Source organism: Tamandua tetradactyla, chromosome 20 (assembly GCF_023851605.1).
Source record: "Tamandua tetradactyla isolate mTamTet1 chromosome 20, mTamTet1.pri, whole genome shotgun sequence".
Lineage (NCBI taxonomy): Eukaryota > Metazoa > Chordata > Mammalia > Pilosa > Myrmecophagidae > Tamandua > Tamandua tetradactyla.
Genome location: NC_135346.1, coordinates 53,344,252 through 53,355,895, shown reverse-complemented (window position 1 = coordinate 53,355,895; position 11,644 = coordinate 53,344,252). Strand labels below are relative to the sequence as shown.

Sequence of the window (11,644 nt, the reverse complement as noted above, 5' to 3'; positions counted from 1 at the left end):
GAGTTGCCCCGGAGTTTCCGTCCCGCTCTGGGCAGCCTTGGGCTCCCAGGAAATCAGGAGAAAGTAACCGGAAGGAGCGCCCCTGCGCAGGGCTTTCTGGGATATGTAGTTGGTGCGCTCTCGAGGCTCTACGCTGAGTTCAGTTCTTCAGTTCTGCAAGTCTCGCTTCAAAGTCCCGCTCTACGTTCAGCCCGGAATTCACCTTCATGCTACCAGGAGAGTTTTGGCCAGGTGCCGGCTTCCCGTTCCCACAACGCTCCGCGGGGACCGCGGCGCCTGCTGGGAACTGTAGTCCCCCCTCTGCGTACTGCGTTCGCGGAGGGGGAGGGCGGAGCTGCCGGCGGCCCGGGCGGGCTGGCAGCTAGAGTGGGTGAGATAGCCGCCTCCGCCTGTGCCGCCTCCGCCGTCGCCTCCTCCGCCGGAGCCGTTCGCTGCTGCGCGGGGAGAGCGAGGCGGGGCTGCCGGGGCCGCCATGGAGCCCGACTCGGTGATTGAGGACAAGACCATCGAGCTCATGGTGAGTGCGGCCCGCTGGACGGTCCGTTTTTCCTCCGTCCGGCCCCGGAACGGGTCTGCCCCCTTCAACGTCCGGCGCGAGGCCGGCCTTGGTCCATTCTCGCCGCCTGGGCCCTGACTTGGGCCCCCAGCCTTCCCTGGCCTAGGGCTCTACGCAGCTCCTCGGAATCCCTTGAGATCTGAGGCCGGCCCTGGCCCGGCCCCTTCCATGCCCCTCAGTTCTGCCCCCCCCCTCCCCGCCCCCTGTCCCATCTGCTGGACGACCCTTGCTCGCTTTTGCTCTTTCCTTAGCTCTACGTTCGCTCTAGCATCTCGTTCTCTTCTGGAAGTGGGATTTTTTTTTCGGTCCCTCTATTTCTCCGGCCCAGGCCCGCACCTCGCTTGAAAGCCCCACTCAGGCCGAGTGAGTTGTGGTGGGGAGGGGGTACGGAGGAGATGGGTCAAGGACCTCGGCCTCTGCGTTCTAGGAGGGGATTCTCGGCACCTTCTCCCCAGTCTGGGGCTGTGTGGATGCCAGGATAGGCCCTGCAGGGCTGGGGGGTGGGGAGTTGTCTGATTTGAGGCTGTGTCGGATAGGCGGCCTCTTTCCCGGGCTCCTGTGGTGTCCGGCTTCTTGGACAAAGGGTTTCCTACCCGGCCGAGAGAGATGTATGCATGGCCAGGCCCCAGGTACTCAGGATTCTATCCCCCGGGAAAGGAAAACCATAACTTAACGTTTTCCGGAGCTGCTTTGTGAAATTGGGGTGGAGGGATCCGACCTTATCACTACCGCCAGTTCTTTCTTCTCAAAAAAAAAAAAAAAAAAGAATCCTTGGTCCCTGGGGAAGTGATCACTCTTCTGTTATAAACCTTTGGCAGCCAGACCGGACTCCCTGGCCCATGGGCACCACCAAACCTTTTTCTGCCTTAGAAGGGGATTTTAGGAGCAGAACCTTTAGAGAGTGGTTAGTAGAGGTGAGGCATTTGCTAATTGGAGGATGACTTGGTAGAAGAAGTAAAACATGGCAGGTATTAACCTGCCAATCTGAGCGTTAGGGAAATCAAACTGGGCTTTGAAGAGCTGGGGGCAGGAAGTCTTTGCTTCAGCAAACGGACATACCCAGGATTTCTTCCTGTGGAAACCTTTACAGTTTCTTTGTATCTCTTCTAACACAGTAACAACTATCCCAGGGTTGGGAGGAAAGTGAAAGAATCTACTTAACCCAACAAAATATTTTCCTAGCCAGCTTTTCTCCAGTGTGAAAATGTTTATTGAGTCAGTGATTCCACTGGGTAGGGTCGGTGACATCAGAGCCACTTCCCCCATTTAATGCTATAAATAATAAATGGTGACACTGAAAGTCTGTTGGATAGCTGCATGGTTTCTGTTGATGATGATCTGGGGAGTTGAGATGCCCGTTTTAAAAATGGAAGTACAATAGCATAAATACAGAGGCAGCTTAATATTTGCTGTTCTTTGCATAATTCACAGAACTGGACTTCCCCAGTATTCTTGAAAACTAGAAAAAAATAAACCCTAGTAGTTTCGATTTTTAATGTGTTTGGTTGTTTTCGGAGAAATACTGTCACTTGTGAGTTTTTATTTTATTTTCATTTGTGAGTTTTTGCTTTATTTTCATTTACTGAGTAATTTTTCCTTTTCAGAATAATTTATTCGACTGTTGTAGTCAAGTCTTTGCTATTCTGCAACTTTTGTAGTGGATTATTTTGGTGAAATATCGTAATTGGGATTACATATACGCTATATATTCTCAAGGATATAGTTATATAATGTACATCCTTACAATAGGAGGAATAAGTTATATTGAAAAATCGTATCTTTGATACTTCTTTGAAGTTGGCTATTCTGAACTCATTGTATTTCCATTTACTAAAAAATAAGTATAATGTTATTATTTCCAAAAGAATTGAAAGAAATACAGTAAAATCCAATTCAATGTCTTTGAGTGTGTGGTAAAAAAATCTCAGGCCTAAATTTTCTAGCTTCCTGTACTCATAATTTAAAAAGTTTTGATATTCATCATAGTAGTTGTCTCTCATCTAAAAAGAGACTTCAGCCTTTAAAGGACATTATAAACTGGGAATTCTTAGAAAATGAAACAAAGAGCTTAGCAGCTATGATCAATTTTAAAATGGCTTCTCATATCAGTTAACACTCTTAAACAACCCTTCCCATAAACATACATATAGTTAACACAAGGTGTTTAACTACTGAGTAAGTCTGGGGATCAAACATAGGAATGATAGTGCTTTAAAATCTAATTGCATGTGGTTTTCTGTATTCACTGCATTTTAATTACAGTTTCCAGAACTAGTTAAAAATTATTTTTTTTATGCTAGATTCAGAAAAACATGATTGAAGGAGAGGAAGGGGTTAAAGTGATGGTAATTTTGAGGGCCTAAAGCATGAAATATTTTTGGATTTTATGAGTCATCTTCAATACTCGGATATTTGCGATTGTGCTCCCTATACCAGTTTGGTACTTTTAAAGGTTAACAAGGTAACTTCCATTTGATATTCAAGAGTATGCTATATTAAAAGGCACAAATAGATTTTTTTGACTGTCTCCATTTCTTAAATCTTCATCCCTCTGCTTCCTTTGATTTTTGTTCACATTTTTTTCTCGCACTTTTGATAAGTTTACTAGGAAGTAAAGTTGATGGATAGCAGAATAATTAAATCTCTAAAACATAACTGCTATTGTGACTACTACTCTTGCCTGACACCTGGGCCCGCAAAGGGTGCTTCTACTGACCTGCATAGGGTTCAGACTTAAGTAAAGGCCATTATCTCTTCATTGAGATGACTGAATGTGTAGTGATGATAATGAATAATTTAACTGCTAAATGACTTTCATGCTTACCTAGTTTGTAGGCCTGGTTGTTGTTTTTTTTTTTGCATCTTTGATAAAATCAACTTTATTATTGAGGTAGAAAAGTAGTAAACCATTTTAGAAATATATATAGTTGATCAGGCCACATCTAGTACTGTGGACTCACAAGAAAGAGTGAAAACTGTATATTACATACCATATAGTATTTATAAATTTTCGAGTTAGGCATATCAGTTGATGTTCAGGCACTGAACACTAGAAAGCACGCATAAGAGCTGTTGATTGGTAGGATAAAGATGGTTAATTTCTTTAGGAGATAGATGGGAAGTGATGTTAAAATCTTAAAAAATATAATCTTGCCCCTTTCTGGGTCTCCTCCCATTTTACACAATTAATGTGCAGTTTTTTTCTATTGTTAATCTGTTGAATGAGTCGCCTGTTTGCTGAGTGGCATTGAGTGAGTCATTTCCCTCTTGTCTTATCTCTGAGTGGCGTTATTTCTTGTTGAGTGAAGTAATATAGGTAAAATACATTGGGCCTCATTAAGAAGATGTGATAAAATGCTATTTTTAGAGCCATTGGAGTACAGGCAGGCAACAAGGCCAAAAAAACTAAATGAAGTAACTGGAAAATTTTCACTTCTTTTTCTTTTTGGATCTTTTTATCCCCCTTCCTTTCATTGACTTTCATTTAGCAGGGTAAGTGGGACTTTTTAGTGACTCCATCAAGAAATTGAATCTTTGTCACCACCACTTGTCCTCATCTACCTCTAATGATGTGCTAATTTACCAAATGTAAATTAAATAGAAGCTATTCTAATTACAGTCCAAATGAAATAAACCACCTACATATTTACAACCTTCAGTGACCTGTCTCATGAAGGCGTGGCTCAAATATATCAAATTTTATCCCGGATTTTGGGGTAGGTTAGATGTCCTTTCAGATTTGACAAATATAGACATGTTCGGCACTCAAATTTTGGCTCTCTTGTCCCCTGAGTGCTATTTTCTGTACCCTGGGAGAGCTAGCCCAGGAGAATCACCAGCCCATTATATAGGTTACAGAACAGCATACATATCTGAGATTGAGCCTGTGAATTATAGAAATGAACTTTCCTGTTCATTGAGTCCCCTGGATTCCTAGGTTGCACCTTGTGATCTTCCAAGCATTTCAAGTTCTAATTAATACACATTAGTTTTTCCTCCTGCCTTCCTCACTTACTCTGTATTCTAGCCAGAGCCAGGAGGGCCATGGTTTTCCACATTCTCCTCAAAGAATGTGGACCTGCTTGATCAGGTCCTAACCACCCTCAAAACACAATTCAGATGCCACTTCTTTTGATGTCTTTCTGTATTATGGTGACAGATGTCATCTTGTTTTTACAACTATAGGACTGTCTACATGATTATCATTGTTAATTGAATGAATTTTAGCCCTTTGTATTTATCTTATGACAGGTAACACATTCCAGGCTTATATTATAGTTACTTGTTTGTCTCCTCTATTAAATGATAAACTCAAGGACCTTATTCATCTTCTTGACAGGCAGCTGCTGCACATAGTGCCTTTTTTGTTTTTAGTAAGATGTTGAGTAAGTATTGAGTTGAAGTTTCCTGTTGATTGTTTTCACGCGTTGTTCTGCCTGTATCTTAACCATCTTCTTTTCTGGAAATATTTATCCACATTCCTAACTCTCACAGTACTCTGTTCCTAATTCTTTACCCTACTTTCCTTCTTGTTATTAAAAAGCTTCTAAGCTTCCTTTCCAGAGGCTGTATCTGATTGTCCTTTGAACCCTTCACAATGACTTGCTCATGGGTGCTAAATAAATGTATTGATAAAATTAATGTTAGGTATTTTCTTCTGGCTGTGAACCTTTTTAAAGATTTCTTTTCAATAACCATAAGGCATAGGTGGAGTGGAATAGAGGGGAAAGACTGATGAGAGGGAGGAGGAGGATTGGTGTGTAGCACACAGCTATAGACATTTTAACCATTTGCAGACTTTTACATCTGTACGGATTAATTTGCATACATCATAGAGGGTGGTTGAGTGCAGAGTATTGAGGAGACCAAATTCCTTTCCTATCTGTTGGTGTGTATTTGCCAAGCAATTGATGGGGTCTAAGGATTCTGTTACCTTAGAAAAGTGCGACTTAGAGAGGGCCTGGACTTTATTTGTATTCCATCTCTGTCACTGGCTAGCTGTGTGACCTTAGGAAAATGAACCTTTCCTGAGGTGTGGTTTCATTTTCGGTTAAAATAAGAAAACATAGGAATTGCTCTGAGTTATTGGGACGATTATAAAAGACATATGGGAAAGGTCCTTGCAGAAGCTTGTCTCTCAGCAAGTGCTTGCCATTCTGATTTTCCCAAGTATAGTGACCATATTTTGTGAAGCAAAAATAAAACAGATGGTGTAGAAAAGGTTTAATGTTTTTCCCCTGCATTGTAGATAATATTTATTTGTGAAGCTTTACAGAGCCCTACATTCAGTAGCTTTTAGCAATTTTTTTGAGGAAATGATGAAATCCTACAGAATCAGCATTGTATTGGAAAATCTGGGAGGTACTGTTAAAATTACTAAGAATTACCAATTTAACATAATTAGACTTGTGCTAAGCCCTCTTTTAAGTATCCTGGAGGAAAGACTGGCCATTAGTTGATATTTGCATTGAGTCTTGTAAGTTATATTTGAGTGATTTAGTTTAACCTGAGAAATGATGGTTTTTGAATTCTTATTCTTGTTTTAGCAAAGCTGATGAATTCAAACCTTAACAGAATAAGCAGTGAATATTGATATGAGATTTCCTCCTGAGTTTTATTGTTGTGTTCACTGAATTAGTTGACAAAGGGGGACAAAACCTGTTGGTCAAGTGTGTGCATGTTACCTTCTATCAAGTTTCTGCTGATCACAATTGCCTAACAGGAAGTTTGTCTTTGTAGGCAAATGAGGCAGACCAGGAAGACCTGGTAATCCAGTAGGATATCTCTAGCCTATAGTGTATTATTGTTCTTTAACAAAACTCAAAGATTGCAGAGTTCTGTGATGTCAGCAGGAAGTTTTTTAGGAAATTCCCTTTCAGGGTTAGTCAACAATGAAAACCTTAACAGAATGGAAAACTGTGAAGTAGTAACAGTGGACACTAACATGAAAAATTGAAAGAAAAGTTTTATTGTGAGATGTGCAAATGTAAGTGTAATGAATGTAGAGAACCATTTTCTAATAGCCTCCGATGCAGTTGAAAAAGAAAAATCAAGTGAGGGCTGTACTCTTAAGAAAAAGGAACTTGAGTATTTATTTATTTAGGGTTAAATTGAGATCATTTAACTGTCTTGGGAACCAGTAATAAAATATCTTTTGTTCTGTGAAATGACACTCCTAGTCGGATATCTATTAATTTTTGTGTGTCTCTAGCTTAAGGCCTACCACATATTAGCTATTCCATAAGTGTTTATTTGAAGTGAAGGTTGAAAATTAGAGCCACTAGTACAGGAAAAGGGCCTAAGGATTTAAGAGGTCCAGATGTGGGTCCATTAGTTAAGTTGTTGCATTTTATTATAACTTGTTTTGCATTTTGGCTGTAAGAGAAAGTTAGCCATTGAAAAGTAGAATATTGCTTTAGCAGTTAAGTAGTAGACACAGCTCACTTGCTACTTTTGGCAAAATTGGGTTTACTCTTAGGCGCCAGAGTAATAGCACTTAATGGGAAAATCTTGAGCACTCATTATTTGCTTGAGATTTTACTTACATGATTGCTGAAGTTGCGGGTGTTTAAATATTACCATCTAGTTGTTGTGGTAAGGTCAATCATCATAGGCTGGTATTTTAGTCACTTCAGTTGCTTTACCTACAACATGAAAAACCAGAGAGCATCTTTAGTCATTGCCTATGTATTACCAAATTTTGGAATTTAAAAATTACCCAGTTGGTTTCAGTTGTATTTTAGATTGTCATGGACACAATCTTTGTTGTTAAATACAAAGAGTACTTAAGTATCATTGCAGTGTGTTTCATTGTAACGTTAGTATTGTAGACCTTAGAATTGCATGGCTCTTTGTTAGTGAAGTACTTTAAGCCAGATGTACAAAGTTAGCTCTTTAAGAATGGCTGAACTTTTCAGTTGTGTTGTAGTTCAGCCAGGTTGAAATAGGTACTTCAGTAGGTATTTTTGTAGTTCTCCATTCCAATGTTGATTAACCTGGGACCTTTCAGAGAAAAGCTTGGTTTTTTTTTTTCTGACCCAGGAATCATGCGTGCCTTTTCTGACTTGATTCTTGAGTTTGGAGGTAGTAGTGATCTGTGAAAAGGGCTTTTTGGGCTCCTCTACCACCTCGTAGATGTGGGACTTTGAGCAAGCTATTTTTTGCCTTCTATTTTCTTTTGAGAATTAATAGGAGTAGTGGATGTAAAGGGCCTGGTTAATTAGTATTTTAGTAGTCTTCAGTAAAGGTAGACATTATTATAATTATTGCCGGGCATTTTGGCCGTAGTGTGTAATAGAGGAAGTAGCAAATTAATGTGTAAATAAGTTCACAGTCTTTTTATATAAAATTTTCCAATTTATATGTCTGTTGAATGCTTTTTTTCCTTTTCCTTACTGTTTAGAATTTTACGAATTATAAAATTTGGCATGGCAGAAAATGTGGATTTATTGTGGACTGTGTTTATGTATTTAAAGGTGTCTCCTAGTAAAATTAGTGTTTTTTATTATTTTCCCTGGTTTACCTAGTGACTGGCTATTGTAGGGGATTGGCCTTTATTGAATCTGAAGTTCTCTCGAGTATTATATCAGGTGTTTCAAGATGTCCTATATTTCATCTCAGGGGAGAGGATTTGGATAGTATGTAGAAGTGAAGTTTTGTATGTAGCAAACTAAAAGATTTCATTAAGTATTTCTTGTTAGGTGTTTATTTAAATAGCATAAATATCTCTTTTGGTAGACTTTTGAGTACTCCCATATTAATTTTGGCTGACAAACTATTTTTGAAATAGTGGAGGAGTTTTCTTAGGAAATGGAAAAGGAAGTTCATTGTAGGTAAATGGTCTGGGACAGTTTATATGGATGGTAGGGTAAGTTTTTAGCTTCTCTCATTTGGAAATTGCATGTTATTTATTATGAGTAAATGTTAATATTAGGGATGTTTCATTCTTTGCTGTGCAGGTTTTCCTGTCCTCTCAACATAGAGGTGAGGAATATGAACACAGAACTTTTATGCCAAGTGGTTGACTCAGGGATTGTAACTTCTTTTCTGTGCCTCAGATCCACCATTCCTCAGACCCTTCCATTTCTTGGTGGCTGTCCTTTGCCGCTGGTGCCATGGTGGGTGTATGGATTGCTTTCTGTCTTTCAACAGTTGCCGAAGTGCATGTTTGGGATTTTGTTGAAGAAAGCTGGATACAGTAAACGGAAAGAATCTTGGAAGATGCTTGACTGCTGTCTTTTCTCAGACTAGTCTGAAAGGGAATACACCCATTCATTCTGGATTGGTGGATCTGAAGTACAAAATATTTTCCAGGTAAGCATTTACCCTGTACCGTAATGCTTGTGGAACTTAGCTCACTGAGAAGAAACTTAAAAGTTCTTTTCTTTTCCGTTAATAGGGAAAGGAAAAAATCTTAGATATTTGTGCCTAGTGTTCATGTTTGGGTGTGGAGTTGTGAAGGTGTACGTGGCAGATTTGCTGGTACACACTTTGTTTCAGTGTAGGAGTAAAGTTATTTTTTATAGTAGGCTCAAATGGTTTATAGACATAGTCTAATAGGGGATACAGTAAAATGGATATTTTATTTGGGAAATATCTTATAAAATATGGAAAACATCTTGTAATTTTGAGGCACTATCGCACATTATTTATAGTTGATATCTGGCCAAAATTTATAGTTGCTATCTGATCAAGACTACTAGCATATAGAGTAGTAGGCTTTTATTCTTAGGACTCTTAGAGGGTCTTTTCAGAAAGATTTACTGATGGTATGTCGCACCCATTTATTGAACATCTGCTATGTGCTAGACACTGTTGTAGGCCCTTTACATGTATTTCATATTTAATTGGCAAAATGCTTTACCTGCATTTTAGAGATGAGTGAAATGAATCTCATAAGCGTTAAGTTGCCCAGGGCCGTACATTTGAGTAAAGTTTTAAGCTTGGGTCTGTGTTTTCCTAATGCTCCATACTTTCCATTTTACTACCTATGCTGAAGTTTGTATTTGATCTTCTGGATTTTCAAATTGCCAATCTGCAAGAGCAATATGCAGTTACCTAAAATAGTTTCCACTTGAAGAACACATGCTAGGCCATTGTTTGGCATGGGGTTGACATGGTATAATGTCTGGTGCTCTGCTTAAAATGAAAAATCAGAAGATCTTCAGTCAGTTCATCAAGTGAACATGGAGGTAACTTTGGGAGCACAGGGGAGGTAATGCGTTTGGGTGTCAGTACATGGGAAGTATAATTTGGTGTAGTGAACTTGAACTTGTGTCTTTCAGTTCCTCCTTTGTATTTATTGGTTATTTTAATAGCATAGTAGCTCATTTTGTAGACTTCTTTTGACTTGTGGTTTGCTAGCCTTACTGGTAAGACTTCCTGGCAACTCTTCCTTGAAAACATGACTTTTCCTTGCTATTTAATAATCTTTCCATTTCACCCCCTTCCTTTAATCTTAATTATTTTTTACTTCTTAAATTTTATATCATAGACTAACATTCTGACTTTGTATCCTTGCTTTAACTTAATTCCTTAATATTTGCTAATATTTCTCCTAGTTGAGCATTTTTCATCTGGAGTACTGTCAAAGTGGTGGTAGTGGCAATAGTAGTAGTAGTAGTAGTAGTAGTAGTAAACGATTAAACACCTAATACTTATTGGGCACTTAATCTACCGAATACTATTCTAGGCATTTTATAGGTATAAACTGATTTTATCCTTATAGTAACATGGTGTGATAGGTACTGTTTTTTTCCCACTTTATAGATGAGGAAACTGAAAGATAGATTAGTGAAATAATATGCTTCACGGTCACATATCTAGTAACGGACAATGACGAAATATGAACCAGGCAATCTGGATTCACAGAATGTACTTCTACCCTCTGTGCTATACTGCCTCTAGTTTAGAGTATCATCCAGTAATAGAGGGGCAGAAATTCTGAAGACTTACTATATATTTGGATTTCAAGAAATCAAGGGAAAGGGAATAATTGTTGAATATTTATTTCTTACTTTATTTAGAAAACAAATAGTCTACTTCTCAGGGAGCCATCCAGGGCTATCTATCAGATTGTTTCCCAAGAGGACTCACAGGACTTGTTTAAGGTTATCTTCCAAAACAGTGCTGTCCAATAGAGCTTTCTGTGATGATAGAAATGTGCAGAATTTGCTCTGTTCAATTTGGTAGCCACTAGCCATAGTTACCTACTTTGAAATGTGGCTCCAGGACTGAGGAGTTGAATTTTTAATTTTACTTAATTTAAATAGTCACATGTGATTAGTGGCTAACATATTATAGAGTGCAGTTTTAGAATGTACCATTATCCAAGGTCTGGCCTTGGTTTAGCCCCTTTTGAAATCTGATTTGGTCACTATGGTAAAAGCAGCTCCTTATCTCCCAGGGTTGGACTCACAGTAACTATGCTTACAAGGCTTATATGTAAAACCATAGTGCCAGTTTGTTAATTTGCAGTGATTTATGCCCTGTTGGTATGATTAGTATATTGTTAGCTGATAGGCATATTTGCTTACTAGGTCCTAATTTAAATGCCAGTTTATTAGTATTATTTTTAAAATAAGAAATAGGAGTCAGAGGGGCCTGAATAGTAAAGCCAAATGAATGGACACTTTCTTCGTGTAGGTAGACTTTACCCATCGGGTCAGATTATAAACAGGTGGCTTGGTTAGCATGGACTCAACCAGAAAAGTGAGATATGTGATGGACTGAGACTGAGATCCAAATGGGTGGTTTTTCCCTATGGCAAGACCTCTTCCTTCAGCTTCTCTGCTTGCTTTTGTTTTCCAAATCCCTTTTAGATTAAGGCATTCTTTTTTAAGATGCTTCAGTACAGTGAGCTAGAATGCAGTCTTGACTTGAAGGTCTGGGTGTTCTTTTGATTTCCTCAAGGTGCCTTTATCAGTCCTGTGATCTATTATGTTTTTATTTTCAACTTTAAGAAGGCAGTAGTATTTTTCTTGCTTCCTTGTAGCCTTTTTCTACTGAAAACACATGCATTAGAATCTTTAATTTGGTCACACATATTATCTGCATTTTATCATGTTATTAAAAGGAACTTGTTTTTAG

The 11,644-nt window shown here is 38.9% G+C and overlaps 2 protein-coding genes across 6 annotated transcripts in view; both read left to right on the top strand.

Annotated features, from left to right (window-relative positions):
• The first annotated feature begins 49 nt into the window (after nucleotides 1-49).
• The window catches only part of FBXW11 (F-box and WD repeat domain containing 11), a 174,895-nt gene continuing 163,300 nt past the window's right edge, over nucleotides 50-11,644 (top strand). For 2 of the 5 annotated variants that reach the window (XM_077137645.1, XM_077137642.1), the window contains exon 1: nucleotides 56-517. In XM_077137645.1, coding sequence (XP_076993760.1) covers nucleotides 473-517 — 45 coding nt within the window. In that variant the 5' untranslated portion in view covers nucleotides 56-472. Of the gene's footprint in view, nucleotides 518-8,707; nucleotides 8,870-11,644 lie in introns of all 5 variants that reach the window. The other 3 variants (XM_077137644.1, XM_077137641.1, XM_077137640.1) reach the window with 3 other exon arrangements.
• The window catches only part of GON7 (GON7 subunit of KEOPS complex), a 41,993-nt gene continuing 40,739 nt past the window's right edge, over nucleotides 10,391-11,644 (top strand). Inside the window, exon 1 of the mRNA XM_077138146.1 lies at nucleotides 10,391-10,409. Within this exon, the coding sequence (XP_076994261.1) occupies nucleotides 10,391-10,409 (19 nt within the window). The remainder of the gene's footprint in view (nucleotides 10,410-11,644) is intronic.